This window comes from Carlito syrichta, unplaced genomic scaffold, assembly GCF_000164805.1.
Source record: "Carlito syrichta isolate Samal-C Ts95f unplaced genomic scaffold, Tarsius_syrichta-2.0.1 Scaffold288132, whole genome shotgun sequence".
In the NCBI taxonomy this organism is placed as follows: Eukaryota; Metazoa; Chordata; class Mammalia; order Primates; family Tarsiidae; genus Carlito; species Carlito syrichta.
In genome coordinates, this window is record NW_007232228.1 from 117,087 (window position 1) to 134,229 (window position 17,143).

The following is a 17,143-nucleotide window of genomic DNA, read 5'->3' on the forward strand; positions in this document are numbered from 1 at the left end:
ATCTTCATTCCTTATCTTAAATCAAAGTCCTTTCAATCCTTCAAAGAGTTCAAAGTTTTCAGCTCAAAACCTCCTTCTTGTTACACACTTTTTTGGTGGGTAGGAACATGTCACACTTTTTTCATTTTATACAAGGGCTTGAAATTATACCAGGAAAGCCCTTCTTATTTCCCAGTGCATATTATTGACTTGAATGCTTGACAAGCTCTCAAAAATAGTCTAATCATTTCCAATGGAAACGTATTTCATCTAATTCAACCAATATTTATTATGCACCTAACATGGGTGAGATATTGTGTTAAACATTCTCAAGATGTTAGTATTAAAGGATAAATATGGAAGCCAGGCATAGTGGCTCATGCCTATAAAGCACTTTGGGAGGGGGAGGCAGAAGGATTGCCTGAGCTCAGGGGTTCGAGACCAGCCTGAGCAACATGATGAGACTTCAACTCTACAATAAATCAAAAAAAACAGCCGGGCATGGTGGCACATGTTTGTGGTTCCAGCTACTTGGAAGGCTGAGGCAGAAGGATCACCTGAACCCAGGTGATCAAGGCTGTGGTGGCCGTGAGCATGCCATTGCACTCCAGTTTGAGTGACAGAGTGAGACTCCAACTAAAAATAAATAAATATATAAATAAGATAAATATGTCAAGTATTTGCCCTTGGGAAGAACAATTAACAAGTTCATTCATTGGAAGATGACTAATAATTGGTGAGTTTTCAGATAAGATACTCTTCTTCTATTGAGTTGGTGAGTTTCATAAGTAGATGAAATTGGGATGGAAGTTTCATAAATGTATTTAATGGTACAGATTTCACTTCACAGCAAGAATTTAGACTCTGCAGATACAGAAATGTAATCTAGTCTTTAAAATTTGTCTATACACTTAATCTTGATATATATACACTTGATATATATACACTTAATCTTGACATATATACTGCTAGTTACTCTATATATATTAGGAGTGGCTTCCTCAAGGGGCTAGAAATTTGGGAAACCATGATACATCCATCTTCCACACCATTCTTATACAGGCACTGCACTATGTGAAGACTTCTCTGCTATTAATTTTAAAAGAAAGCAAAAGTAACTTTTTATTTCACCTGAGAGGCAAGTTTAACAAATGAGTTATTAAAAGTGGAACTAAGAAATGGAATGCATAAAGGGAACTATCTTTAAAGAAGTAGACAATCCTGACAAAAATCTAAGACCAAATATATGATTGTGTCAACCCCCCCCCCGATATTTACACCAAGAATCATCTGCCCTCTGCTACTCTTAGCAAAAATTATTAGGAAATCAGTTGTGATAAATAAATAAGCAGTTCCATTACATAGGAAGCAGAGTTTTCCAAAGTATGGGGATTTTATTTCAGAGGTATTTTAATGTTACAGGGAAAAATAAAGGATTAAGCTTCATGCTTTCTAACTCTTCTTTTTCATATCTTTAAATACAGAATCCCCTTCACCTACAACTGAGTTTAGAAAATTCATTAAGTTCTGATGCTGATGTCACTGTCTCAATCCTGACCATGAACAACTGGTACAATTTTAGTTTGTTGCTGTGCCAGGAAGACTGGAACATCACTGACTTCCTCCTTCTTACCCAGAATAACTCCAAGTTCCATCTTGGGTCTATTATCAACATCACTGCTAACCTCTCCTCCACCGAGGACCTCTTGAGCTTCCTGCAGGTCCAGCTTGAGAGTATTAAGAACAGCACACCCACAATGGTGATGTTTGGTTGCGACATGGAAAGTATACGGCGGATTTTTGAAATTACCACCCAGTTTGGGGTAACACCCTTTGAACTTCATTGGGTGCTCGGAGATTCCCAGAATGTGGAGGAACTGAGGACAGAAGGTCTGCCCTTAGGGCTCATTGCTCATGGAAAAACAACACAGTCTGTCTTTGAGTACTACGTACAAGATGCTATGGAGCTGGTCGCAAGAGCTGTAGCCACAGCCACCATGATCCAACCAGAACTTGCTCTCATTCCCAGCACAATGAACTGCATGGAGGTGGAAACTACAAACCTCACTTCAGGACAATATTTATCAAGGTAGGATGAAAAGCCTGGGTTATATCCCCATTCATAGGACTACAACAAGAAGCATAATTTCCCTATTACCCTTTGCAGAAATTTTGACACTGAGTAGCTTTAAACTCCAATAATATTTCTTAGGGGATTCCTGGTTACATAAAGCTAGTATCTCATGATCTTCCAACTATAATTTTATCTATAGACATGTAAGTCTATGGTACAGGGAGAACTCAATCTTGCTTTTAAACCTTGACTTAGCACCTTAGTAGCTGTTGAGGTCTGGGGACATTATTTTAAACCTCTGAGCCTCAGTTTTCTAATTAGTAAAATAGGATAATATTGAATTCCTCAGTATGGTATAATAAAGATACCATAACATTACATATGAAAAGTATCCAACACCAAGCTTGGCTACTAGTAGATACACAACAAATGCTTCTTTCCCTGCACACTCTTTTCCATATCAATAAACTTTAACAAATCTCTCTAAATCTTCATAAAGAAAAACATTAGTCAAGCAAGAAATGGACTTTTCTGTCTCCTCTCAGGTCTTGATGCCTAAAGCAATATAAAGTAGTTGTTAAAGGCATCAACTAGGAAGCCAAACCATCTAGCCTTGAAGTTTTGCTCTGCCAGTTACTACTTGTGTGAGTTGGTCAAGTTACTTAGCTTCTGTAAGCCTTAGTTTCCTATGTTCTATCTATTTATGTAAAATGATATAACAGTAGATTCTACTACCTGTAGAATCATTGTGATATAGGAGATAGATAGATAGATAGATAGATAGATAGATAGATGATAGACAAATCGATAATAGGATAGATGTATAGAACTAAGAGTTCCATAAAAGTATTATTATTGCATTTTTATATATTTCTAAATTATAAATATCTTTCTGCTCCAGTACCTTGATCTGAATCAGAACCTAGAATAAATAGACACTACTAAAGAGGACAATGCTGTCATATAGAAATTGCTTTCATGATCTCTGGGGGAAAGGGAATACCATTTAAAAATATTGTATAGGGGCTTCTTCTGAAAAAGGACCACCCATAGTCAGAGAGGCCAAGTCAGAAAATTATTGCTATTTCAAAGATTAAGTTTCCTTGTACACTAGGCCATCACTTTTAGGCTGTCTTTTTTGGAGCAGCGGCCTCTGGACGTCTGACTACATTGAGGAGTGTAAAGCAATCTTATAGTGTCCTACTTTGGTCAGAGCATTCTAAGAATTTTACATTCAATTGCATATATATATAAGTTGAGCATCTACTGTGTGCAGGCAACATGCTAACAGTCATATATGTGGGCAGAGTTAAAAACTAAGCAGAACCTATAAATTCCTTTAAAATGTTGCTAATAAAATAAAAATTCAAATTTATCTGTTAGAAATTTATAAATAATAAAATTAGATGTTCTATAATTAACTGAACTTCTAATGTTTCCCATATTTTATTTAAATTTCCACAAGATTAAAATGTATGCATATTTTATTTTACAGCTGCTATTTGGATTTAATCTATTGCTTGTGTACTAGCATTTAATCGAGGCTCAGAGCTTATCTAAGGAATAGTCTTCTTTACAGCAAATATATAAGCAAAGTTGATTTATAATTTCTCGTAGTCATTATTTTGAAAGGACAATCATAGGAAAAAAACATTTATAAAAACTATATTGAGTTATTTAGCATCTTTCTGTCCCATGTAAAATGGAGAACACAAGACAAATAATTCTGTTTGAATCCTAAAAATATTTCAAACCTACAGGGAGGAATATTTGTTGACTTTGGTTGTATACACCTTAGAGTATCATTTTATCAGGTTCAAATTAATCTTTCTGGCTCCTCAAGATTTAGTTTATATTAAAATTATGCGCCTCTTTTCACAAGGATCCCATGGTATTTTATACATAAAGTTATATGATGGCACTTAGCCCATTTCATCATCATTATTTGTCTATGTGTCTGAATTCTGAATTAGAATATAAATTCTGTTAAGTAGGGACACTCTTATTCAGCTTAGTCTAACGCCTAGCATATAGCAGGCATGTAATAGATATTTATTGAAATTGACATCGAAAGAAGAAAAAGCAACTTTCTATTACATTTACATCCTCCATCATCTGTCATTATAGAAGAAAATAGGTGCTTGTTAGATAAATATTATCTAAATGAAATATGTACCTTTTAAAAACTTACCTAGGTACTTACTGGCTAGTTTCCATCTTACGTTCATCTCTCTCTCTCTCTCTCTCTCTCTCTCTCTCTCTCTCTCCCTCTCTCTCTCTCTCTCTCTCTCTCTCTCTCTCTCTCTCTCTCTCGGGATGTTAGGTTAGTGAATAACCTCTGCTCTCATGGCTGATTATTCCACAGTCTTTGAAAGTTATAAAAGAAGAGTGTGAAGTGTGGAGTCCAGCAGTAATTCTCAATTTATAAGGGTCAGTGACAATATTTTCATTCCCATGGATATACTTGAGAAATGAACTCAGACAACTTCAGAAAAGATTCTAGGGCTTCTTAAACTCCTGAGGGATACAGACAAAGGTTTGAAAGTGTTCCGGTAAGGGACAAGGGAAACAAGCAAAACCCTGGAAGGAATCTTTAGAATTAATAACTGAAAAGCTGCCTTAAGCCATAAAACATTTGTGGATTTTTCATCATCCTTATTTATTTTGTTGAATACAGTCCTTTAGAAAGTTAGTTATTCTCAGTCCATAAGTCACATCTGCATATAGTAATTTTCTTAATTGTTCCTAAATTTTGTGAGGCTGACCCCACTGTCTCACTGCATAATGAAAGTCAGGAGGATAATGAGCCATGAATAGCGGGTGTCAGAGTTATGCAAGCTTTCATTTCTCACACAGTCATTTTCAGTTTAGGCTGACAAAATTGTTAACATCTTAAAATGTTAATGAAATCACCAAAAACATGGCATTTTCAGCTAGGCTTTTAGACTAGAAAAGTCATTTCTCATGGCAGACTACATAGACGTAATTACGAGTTTAAGAGATTTGATTCTTTCCAGGTCCCTACATGCCAGAGCAAATGTCCATCATCACTAAATGTAGGCAGAATTATTCAGGGAGCAAGTTCATAGTCTGATCTTCAACAATTTATTTATAAATTGTTTTAGTAAATATTAATTATTTGGAGCAACTATAGGTGATATATTATTTTGATAATTCCTTTATAAGTACACATGTATGGGTTATAAAACAATGAGAAGATTGGGCCATATTCAGATACATAGATAAAGAAATATCTCTTCTCAGAGACTTAATGAGGAAAAAAACTGGCATTGGATTTTGATAAATTAATAGACTTTTTGAGGTTTAGACAAATTTCACAGGAAAAGGAAATGGCATATGCAAATTCACCAAAACCTGAAAGAGAACTTTAGTACAGTTGGAGCATTAATTGCATATGAAAAGGATTTGAGATGATTCTGGAAAAGTAGTTAATTTGATAACATAACACACAGGGCTTTATGCCAAGCTAAGAAGCTTGCATTTTATATGCATAGTGGATGTCAGCTGAATGGCAGAACATTAGCCATGACATATTTATAAAATCATAATCCTGTAACAAATTAACCAATAAACTAATACAGTATAAAAACCTTGCAAGTAAGTTTTTAAAACCATTAGGATATAAAAATTGTCTTTATTTCTCAAAATTGGTGTTTGCCCCATTCACATTTACTCCCTTGCTGCATTCTGAACACAGGATTCTGGTGAAAGTGAATTTGAGGATTTACCTGCTGTTCCCAGGATTAGGATCTGTCCATGCTTATCTGAAGGCCCTAAATGCTAATATTCATTGTTCCTGGAGAAGGAGCTCCATAGGTTAGTCAGAGTCTAGCCAAAAGCACTTATCCTCTCTTTAAGAATTTCAAGAGTCTATACACTGACACTTTGTTCCTCTTGGTCTAAGAAGTCTCTGACCTTTGTACTAATTAATCAAAGTCCTGATCATTTATTATTGCTCCTAAGTGGGCTGCAGAATTTTGCCTTTCTTCTTTGAACAGCTTCCACCGTTCAGTTCTGTATCCCATGAGAATTATATCAGGTAGGCAGTGATTTATTCATTTATTCATTCACAAATCTTTGTTGAAGTTTGCTAACATTAGGTCAAGCCCTTGGCTAGAGATATAACGAATAGAGGACAGGGGGCCTTGCTGTCGGGAAGTTTACAATCCCCCACTCCCCCATCAGAAGAGGATATACTCATCTATTATTTTTCACTGGGACAATACCCAAAACACCCACTCTACAAGTGATTATCCTCTGGCATCTGCTGGCATTTCTAGACCCCCCTTTTCCTCATGGTTCAACATACTAGAGACACTTTATTAAGAATCTATCATGAGCCAGGCATCATGAGGCACTAGGAAATTTTCAGGAAAAAAAAAAAGAATAAAACAAATATCCATTCAAAAAAAAAAGCCCAGGTATAAATTAATGAGGGCTTCCAGTTCATTCCTGGACATTGAAAGAGTTCCAGAAGAACTTGAGGCGGCATACTATAATTCTAATTTTGGATATTCCTGTCCACCATTGCCAACCATAATTTAGTGGCATTGTGACCTTGGCAAAGTTATTTAACCTTGATAACTTTAATTTCCTTAACTATATAAATACACATCTCAACAAGTTAAGTAGCATGCCTAAGGTCATTTAAGCTAGTACCTTTTAGGGGAAGATTTAAACTAGTTTGTCTAAATCCATATGCCAAGCTCTAAGAATTAATATAAACCACCCTTAATTGGGATCCTATTGCTTTGTAATTTATATTCTTATAGCCATAAACTATATAAATCAGTAGGCATGATTACTCATGTATAAGCATTCTTGTTCTAAGGATCTCTGCCAAGCCAAACTATACAATGATTCAGCATGCATTTTTTTAAAATGCAGTTGCATTGGGTAAGGAAGCCAGGGACTGGATGCTGCTTAACACTAGATCCTTAGAAGCCTAAGGAGATCACATTGCTAAGGGTGACCTCTTACTCCTAGATTAACTTTCTCTGCTAGAATGACTGGGGAGCTGATACTCCTAGAAAACATATGCCTTATGTCACGAATCTCAGGGATCATCACTTCAGGTTCTGTGTCTTCAGATGTTTCCAGTAGGAACCCCTATCACTAGACCAATTTGGTTGAAATCCTTTGAGCATGGCCTTCCCTCCAAGTCACTTAAGACATGCCAAGAGTTGACTATGAAATTTTCACTGAGTCATGAGGAACCTCAAATAAGGGACACTGGAAAATGTGTATTTGCTTAAGACACTATTTTGATGACTACAGTTCAAATTACTTAATCTAGGATCCAGCAGGTTTTGAACTGTGGAGCTTTTTAAATTAGGAGGGCTTCCAAGATTTGATTTGCCTAAAAGAAAATAGTAATTTTTGTTGACTTTTCATTTTGTATGCACCTACTGCAAAATTTGGAAACATGCCCAAAATATGTGAAGCTATATAAAGTAATGCTGCATCTCTACTCTGAATTCCAGATTTATCTCTCAGGACTACTTTAATATTTATACCTCATAATCCTTAGGATGGATGTTTGATTGGTGAATATAGCATTATGTCCCATTGCCAGGACTATGCCAAGGCAATGTTGGAAGTGGCATCAGCACCTTGGCTAGCACTGGGACCAGATCCCAAAGCCCAAAATATATTGAGTTGAGATATTACACAAAGTGACCAGGAGCAGTTCAAGGGTGGTGGGCACAGACCCTAAAAGGGGAGAAGAGTCCAAGTTTATACCAAAAAGCAAGGAGTAAGGACAATTATGTAGAGGTATAGAACAGATCAAATTGTTGTGTATAACACATGAGAGAAGAAAACACAGAGACAAAAAATTGTCAGCTTGCCAATTACAACACATGGAAACAGGAAAAAGAAATTACCATGGCCATGTGTCTGATTTCTTCATTCAGTGATCTTCTCACATGTGCTAATAATAACACAGCCCAAAGCCATGTACTAAATTATGACCCAATCAATAGATTAGTATTTTTCTCCTCTTGGGGAAAAATTCAAGGAATGTAGAAGCTCTTCTCCCATCTTAGAGTTGTGCTTGTTAGTAACTGAGATTAGACGGTATTGGCCAAACACAGACCCAAATGATTCATATATGTGTACATATATGTTCAATATATTACTAAATTGCTATTTCCCATTAGCTGATAGAAATCTATTTTAAAAGATGAGCCTTGAATGTCATTTTAAAAGATGACATAATTAGCCGGGCTCGGTGGCTCAGCCTGTAATCCCGCGTCTTTGGGAGGTTGAGGTGAGTGGATTGTCTGAGCCCGCGGGTTCGAGACCCGCCTGGGCAGCGAGACCTCATCTCTACAATAAATCAAAAAATCAGCCGGGCATGGTAGCGCATGCCTGTAATTCCGGCTACTTGGAAGGCTGAGGCGGAAGGATCGCCAGAGCCCAGCAGGTCGAGGCTGCGGTGGCCGGGAGCGGCCACTGCACTCCAGTCTGGGTGACAGAGTGAGACTCCAACTCAAAAAAAAAAAAAAAAGATGACATAATTAATGATTACACTGTGGGGCCTTCTGCTCTGAGGATGAAAATTTAGCACTTTCTACTTCCTATTAAAGTCCTTATCATCAGAGAGGTTTCCCATTGAACTAATTTCTACCTCTGATGTCATCGATTCTTCAGGGGGAAAATGTATTGAAATTTTAATGCTTCAAACAATCTGCAAATTTCCCATGCAAATGCTTCCTGGTTTATTGAGCCCCATTAATCTGGCAAAGTGACGAAGAACTCTTTAAGAGATACATGTCTGATGTGAACAGAAGACATGTGCTTAATTTCCTTTACCCCACAAATATTACTGAGCAGTTACTGTGGCCAGGCACTGTGTCATGCCTAAGATTCAAAGATGACTCTGTGAGATGAGTGCTTAGATGAATGCTGAAGTCTCTTTCAGTTTGACAGCCTACAGTGTTATGAAGCAGAGCAGTGGGAAAAGGAAGAATTGTTCATTCCTAACAGCACCTCTGTGGAAGATACTAATCTCTGAATAGGGAGTATGTCAAAATCCATGACTTTGAGGATATTACAGTCAAAAAAGTCAAAGATGATGTTAATCAACTGTCAAAGACTTCTACTTCAAGGTACTAAGGAGGATTAGAGAGGTTGAACAGTCATGTGTAGGTAGCTCAAGAAAACATCTACATTTATTGTTTAATTTGGAAGCTATCCCATGGATAGAGAACAAAATCAAACAGAATTGGACCATAGGAAAGCTCTGTGGCTAAAATGGCCAAATTCATATTATAAGATGAAGATATCACAGGGCTCTGATTCAGAAACAAGCCACAAAGTGAAAGCTGAACTGGTAACTAGCCATAGAGAAAGGTCCTCCAGGCTACAATAAAATCAGGAGATGGTAAAAAGAGATAAAAGAGACATTCAAAAAATATCTAAATATAAAGAGGATGGGTGCAATAGCTCATGCCTGTAATCTCAGCACTTTGGGAGACCTAGGTGATAAAATTTCTTGAGTCCAGGAGTTCAAGATAAGCTTAGGCAACATAGTGAGACCGTATCTCTAAAATTTTAAAAAAGCCACAATCAAAAAATTATCCAAGCATAGTGCTGTGCACGTGTAGTACCATCTACTCAGGAGACTGAGATCGAGGGATCACCTGAGTCCAGGAGACTGAGGTTACAGTTAGCTGTGACCGTGCTGCTGCACTCCATGAGAGCAACAGAGTGAGACCCCTAACGTAATACACACACACACACACACACACAAGAATCAAAAATAAATATTAGCAAAACTGCACAAGTGTGAGCTTGTGACATATTTAAAAGTGTAGAATCTTGGAGAAAGTTGAGTTTTTCATTAGAAGATTCATTGTAGATTTGAATCACTTGAAGAAAAGATAGGATTACTATACCTATGGATCTCTTTCCAATTTTCTTTTTCTCTCAGTAAAAGGGAAATTTTAAAACTATTCCTGGCTGGGTGCAGTATCCCATACCTGTAATTCCAGGACTTTGGGAAATCAAGGCAGGAGGATCACTTGAGCCCAGGAGTTCAAGGTCAGTCTGTTCAATGTAGTGAAACAATCCCTACTATTTTTTCGTTAACTTGGCCAGGCATGGTGGCACATGACTGTAGTCCTAGCTATCCAAGAGGGTGAGATGGGAGGATCTCTTAGGAAAAAAAGCCTTTGTTTCATTCAAAAGGACTTTATAGAGCAGGTTTTTGGTTTTATTTTGTTTTGTCTTATTGTTTTTACCACATGTACAGATTGGGTTACAATAGTTGGTAGATCTAGAGCTAAAATAAAAGTGACCAAAAACTAAATATTTGTATTTCGTGCATAAAAGCAAGTAATCCTGACAGCTGAACCCAGTAAACCTACCAATAATTGGGTAGGAGGAGAGTTTGGAAGACTGTCACTAATGTAATATTGTTATAAATTTCTAAACAAGCAAAGACAAAAAAATCAAAATGAAGTTCTCTCAGGCAGCAAAAAGTTGATGGAGCTTTATAGAGGATGAGCAAATCTTTCCTTACTCGAGGGAAAATATTAAATATGATAAGATGATCATGGAGAAAGAAATTCAGCTCATTTTCAAGATATAAAAAATTAGGTTACAGATTCTTTTAAATGATACCACAAAAGTTCTCAAGGGAAAAAATTAATTTAAAGACTTTACAGAGCAAAATAGATATTCCCATGTTCAGATGTGATTAATGGAAGGCAAAATAGAAGAACCAAGCATAGATAAAAGAATAATTTAAAAGAAACAAAAAAACAAATGAATAAATTATATATACAAAGAGACACGTTGGTGAGTGAAGAAAGATCAAAGAAGAAATAAATGTATGACCTATAAACAACTAGGTCATAGAAGAAAACACATGAGGCTGTAGGTGCATTTAAAGAACACAAAAGGTGATTAATATGCTGCCATAATGAAGACTATAATTATTACAAAACCATTTCAAAAGCAATAAAAAAACAAAGTCATTGTAAATATAAAACATAATATTAATAAAACTTTATATGCTGAATAAGAGAAAAAGGGCAGCAGTTCCTAAAATCTCTAAGAGTAACATTATTTGTAGTGAGAGAGTTTTACTTGACTTTAGCAAGTTTTAGAGTAAGTTACAAAATGTACATGAATAATGTAATTAATCATATAAATTAATAAAACACTGCAGTTAACATTTCATAGAAATCATACACTAATTTTTATTAGAATCTGGAATACTTACCCAAAACTACAGTATTCTAGCACCCCATACAAGCTATATATTTAAGCAGCAGATTTTTATATGTGAAAATACAATAAACCAAAACTCAAATCTTTTAAAATTATTTTTTAAAATCTCCTATATCTACGCTGGACCAGGTCTAAATAAGTGATACAATTATTGATTATTTAGAAAATAAAAGTGCAATATTTCAAATTATTTACTTGTAATCAATTAATAGATTTCAATGGTTAAGTCTAAAAAAAATCAATGAAAAGGAAGAAAATACACATGGAAAATAGGAAGAAAAAATTTTATGATTAATAAGTAACATGTAAGATATGATATATAATAACACATAAACATAATGGAATCAATAAACCCAAGCTCTGCTTATTTTTAATTTATTTTATTTTTTACTTTAATAGATTGGGGGGGTCTGAATAGTTTTGGTCTGAATTATAAGTGTACCCACCACCACCACCTGTGCACATTGTACCCAATAGGTGAATTTTTGTCCCTCCACCCCTTCCCCCCTCCTGAGTCTTCAGTGTCCATTATACATTCCCTATGTCTTTGCATAGCCTTAGTTTAGCTCCCACTTATAGGTGAGAACATGCAGTGTTTGATTTTCTGCTCTTGAGTTAATTCTCCTAGGATGATGTTCTCCAATTCCATCCAAATTGCTGCAAAAGGCATTATTTCATTCTTTTTGATAGCTGAATAGTATTCCACAGTGTACATATACCACATTTTCATTATTCACTGATAGGTTGATGGGCATTTAGTTGATTCCGATCTTTGCAATTGTGAATTGTGTGGCAATGAACTTGCAGGTGCTGGTGTCTTTTTTTTACATAACAAACTCTTTTCCTTTGGGTAGATACCTAGTAGTGGGATTGCTGTATCAAATGGTAAATCTACTTTTAGTTGCTTGAGAAATCTCCATGCCACTTTCCACAGAGGTTGTACTAATTTACACTCCAGCTGATAGTTTATAAGCCTTCCCTTTTCACTGCATCAACTCCAACATCTATTGTTTTTTAAATTTTTTAATAATAGTCATCCTGACTAGTGTAGGGTGGCATCTCATTGTGGTTTTTAACTTGAATTTCACTGATGATGAGTAATGTTGAGCATTTTTTCATAAGTTTGTTGGCCATTTGTATATCTCCTTTGGAGAGGTGTCTGTTCATGTCATTTGCTCATTTTTTAATGGGATTGTTTGCTTTTTTCTCTCTAATTTGTTTGAGTTCTTTGTAGATTCTGGATATTAGTCCTTTATTAGATATGTAGTTTGTGAATATCTTCTCCCATTCTGTAGGTCACCTATTTACTCTTTTCTTTTGCTGTGGAGAAGCTTTTTAGTTTAATGAAGTCCCGTTTGTTTATTTTTGTTTTTGTTGCATTTGCTTTTGGGGTTTTATTTGCCTAGGTTGATGTCCAGAAGAGTTTTTTTAGGTTTTCTTCTAGGATTTTTATGGTTTCAGGTCTGAAATTTAAGTCTTTAACCCATCTTGAGTTAATTTTTTTACACAAGAATAGATATCAAGTTTCATTTTTCTCTATGTAGCTATCCAATTTTCCCAGCACCGTTTGTTGAATAGAGTGTCCTTTTCCCAGTTCTGTTTCTGTCTGCTTTATCAAAGATCAGTTAGTTGAAGATATTTGGGTTTGTCTCTTATTCTTTTCCATTAGTCCATGTGTCTGCTCTTGTACCAGTACCATGCTGTCTTGGTTACTACAGCCTTGTCATAAAATTTGAGGTCAAGTAATGTGATGCCTCAAGCTTTGTTCTTTTAGCTTAGGATTGCCTTTAGCTCTCTTTTGGTTCCATATAAATTTTAGGATTTATTTATAATTTTTTTTCTAATTCTGTGAAAAGTAACACTGGTTGTTTGACAGGGATTTCATCGAATCTGTAGATCATTCACCTCCCTGGTTAAATATATTCCTAGGTATTTTAGCTTTTTGGCTAAATGGAATTAAGTTCTTGATTTGATTCTTATTTTGGTTACTGTTGGTGTATAGCAATGCTACTGATTGGTATGTGTTGTTTTTGTATCCTAAAACTATATCAAGTTCATTTATCAAGTCCAGGTGTCTTTTGAAGAAATCTTTAGGATTCTTTGTGTGTAAGATCATAAAATTGTCATACAGAGATTAGTTTGATTTCTTCTTTTCCAATTTGGATATTCTTTCTTTCTCTTGCCATATTGCTCTGGGTGGGACTTGAGTACTACGTTAAAATAGGAGTGGTGAAAGGGGACACCCTTACCTTGTTTCAATTTTGAGGAATATACATTCAACTTTTTTCTGTTCAGAATGACATTGGCTGTGAGTTTGTCGTACATGGCTTTTATTTTTATTTTTATATTTTTAAGCTGGAGTCTCACTCTGTTGCCCAGGCTGGAGTGCAGTGTCATGCTCACAGCCACCCCAGTGTCAAACTGCTGGATTCTTTCAATCCTTCCACCTCAGTCTTCCAAGTAGCTGGAACCACAAGCACGCACTACCACGCCAGACTAACTTTTGATTTATTATAGAGATGAGGTCTCACCAAGTTGCCCGGGCTGGTCTTGAGCCCACGGGCTCAGGCAATCCACTCGCCTCACCTCCTAAAGTGCTGGAATTACAGATTGAGCCACCGAGCCCAGCCGCTTTTATTATTTTGAAGCATGCTCCCCCTAAGAAAATAACCACTTTCCACTCCTCAGTGGCATTGGCCCAGGAATTCTCCCGTCTCAAAAATGTTTCTTTTCTCTCCGGATTATTCCCATCAGTATAAAAGCCTGTGCCTTTTTTAACCACCTTTTTGAAACAAAGTATACATGTACATACACACATATTCATATAGATGTTTACTTCATTTTTTACTTGATTTTCTCCCCTCCATTACTATTCCATTTTTTTCCCTTCTCTTTACAGCATAACCCTCTAAGGCATTACCTCCAGTTTCTCTCTTGAATCTGCTCAACTGAGTCACTAGGCTCAAAAACTTTACCAAAATTACTCAACGAAGTCAATAGTGATCTACACATTTCTAAAGCCTATGGTCAATTTTCAGTCTTCATTTTATTTGACTTATTAGAAAGATTTGACACACTTGATCACTATGCCATTTTTGAAACACCTTTTTTACTTGATTTCTAGAACATATTATAGCCTATTCTCATTTGTTTCTGGTTATTTTTTTCTTAATTTATTTTGCTAGTTCTTCCTCGCCTGTGCTACCTCCAAATGCTTAAGTGCTCTAGGACTTATTCCTTGAACTTCTTATCTACTGTTACTCACATTGTTATCTTATTTGTCCTCCTTAAATACCATGTGTAGGCTTGTGGTTCCCAAATTTGTACCACCAATATAGACCTCATTCCTGAACTCCAGATGATCCAACTACCTGTCTGCATTTGGATGTTTATAGATTCTCTCACAAAACTGAAATAGTCTCCCAACTGTTCTTTTCCGCTTCTTTCCTCATCTCACTTTAGTCCATTCTCAATGCAGCACTGTGGCAATCCTCTTAAGACATAACTCAAACCATAACATTTGTCTGTTAAAACTCACAAATGTCTTTCCATTTCACATGAAAAATAAACAGTGTTTTACAAAGACCCACTTTTATATTTTCCCCTAATTTTACTCCCCTGTAGTTTTCTCTGACCTCATCTTCAACTTTCTTGGCCCTTCCTCTCCTCTCCTCCCCAAATATATCTGATAAAATTCTGCTTCAAAGATGTTGAACTTGTTGCTCCCTATACATGGAATGCTCTTTACCCAGATATCTTCATCCTATCTCCTTTCCTTTCTTCGTTCTTTACTCAAATATCGCCTTCTCAGAGAGACCGTTCCTGGCCTTCTCTGCTTTATTTTTTCTCCTTTGCACTCAGTACTGTATAATATTCGATGCATATTACCTATTTATCATGTTTATTCTGTCTTCTTCAATAGAGTATAAGCTGCATACACTGTTGTCTACATTCACTGCTATATTCTCAGGACTTAGAACAGTTCCTGGCACACAGTGAGCATTGTGGAATGAACAAATAATTAAATGGGTGATGTAGTGTTCATTTTTTTAAATAAAAAGGCAGGAAAATATTTAATTAGTTTGTCAAAATTTTGTGTGTATATGTCTTTTGAAATATATCTTAAATATATGAAATATTGATCTTGTTTATACAGTGAACTATTTTAAAACATTTTTTAAATAATTTGCAAAGAGCAGCTTTTATCTCAGCTGATTTACAAATTAGCACATATTCTTAATTAGTGACATAATTAGGAGCTTTAATAAAGTAAAATTAACGAATGAGCCTCATTCTTTTAAGCAGAGTAGTATCTTGGGAGGTTTGTTGATTTTTTAAAAAAGATGAATACCTGAACAGCTTTGTTAAATACTCACTATCTACTAAACTTGGTCTCCACTCAAAGAGTGATATCCAGGCCCTTATCATGTCATGACAAAGGTATTGTAATATTCGAAGTGGTCTCCCAGTCACCATTTCTCCCTCTCTATATGTGCATTTTACTTGCTTCCAGAAGAATTGTTAATATCATTATGCCGCCCCAAAATTTTCATGACTTCCCTTTTCCTATTAAAATAAAATCCAATCTCATAAAACAGGTGTGTGAATTCCCTATAGTCTAGTTGCCACCTGGTATTCCCATATTATTTTTTTAACACTTTTCTCCCCTGTTCTACAATCAGATGGCTGTGCTTGCCTACCCCTTTTATATTTTCCATCTTCTTACCTTTTTTCATAACATTCCTGAATCTGGAAGCTTTGTTTAGAGTTCATATTCAGGCTGGAACAGTTATCTGATCAGCACAGAGTATGGTAGCATTATTGTTCCCTTTGATCTAGGCTCTAGATTTTTATTAGCGGAACTTAAGATTACTTTTCTCCTTTTTTATACCCACATTGCTCTATGGCTTACACTAAGTTTATATTCAACTAAATGTTACAGGTTTTATTTGTATGACCTTCCATCAAGCTGCATTTCACACGTTCTTAGGTTTGTGAACTAAGTGCAACCCTGTGCTTTCGGTCCTGTTAATCATTGCTTTCCTTTTTGAAGACCAAATATCTCTTGATTATACAATCTCCCGTCCCCTTCTGCTGCCACCTTAGACCTTGCCATCTTAAGCTCCTTATGAAACAAGCACAGAGAAGAAGAGAGGATTCAAGGAAGAGAAGGAAGAGCATTTTCTTCACATATATAATTTTTTTCAACTCCTTCCCCCTTCCAAATAATTTTCGATACAGCTAGGAAGGAAAAAAATCATTCTAAAATCAAATATATTGGTGATGTCCTTCCCCAGGCAAAATCCTGTCAATGACTCTCCTTTGCCTTCCTTGTGGCCTCAGATCTGATGCAATTTCTTTTTCATCCTCATCTCTAGCCTTATTTTTCATCTCATCATCACAGTTTGCACTCTCTGTCTCTGTCCTTTGTACTTGCATCTTCCTGGGTTGACAGCATCATTTCCCAGCTTCTCCTCCTGGCTTACTGTAATTCCTTCTTCAAGACTCAGCTCTGACACCTCCTTCTCTAAGAAGCCTTTCTTGGCACATGGAGAGTAGAATGTGCAGGTGAGCTTGCTCTCTCTTCCAATGGTATGAGTTTTACCTCTGTTATGATGCTCATTATGTGAATTGGAATTACCCACTCACTTTCGTTCTCTCTAGTTTTATTCTTTGAGCTCTTCCAGACCAATGAGTCTGTTTTTTCATCTCTGTAACCCAAGTGCTAAGAACAGTGGCCAGTACTTGTATCAATTTATCTTGCTTGTAAAACTCTTCCTGATTTTTCCTTGTTTATTCAAGAAGAATATAGGAGAAGGAAGATAAAAG

At 36.0% G+C, this 17,143-nt stretch overlaps 1 protein-coding gene across 2 annotated transcripts in view; it reads left to right on the top strand.

Moving 5' to 3' along the window:
* GRIN3A (glutamate ionotropic receptor NMDA type subunit 3A) overlaps positions 1–17,143 on the top strand; it is a 180,111-nt gene that overhangs the window by 62,603 nt on the left and 100,365 nt on the right. For both annotated transcript variants that reach the window (XR_002481681.1, XM_008053372.2), the window contains exon 2: positions 1,464–2,068. Coding sequence is in view for 1 of the 2 variants with exons in the window: in XM_008053372.2 (XP_008051563.1) it covers positions 1,464–2,068 (605 nt within the window). In the remaining variant the exon portion in view is untranslated. The remainder of the gene's footprint in view (positions 1–1,463; positions 2,069–17,143) is intronic.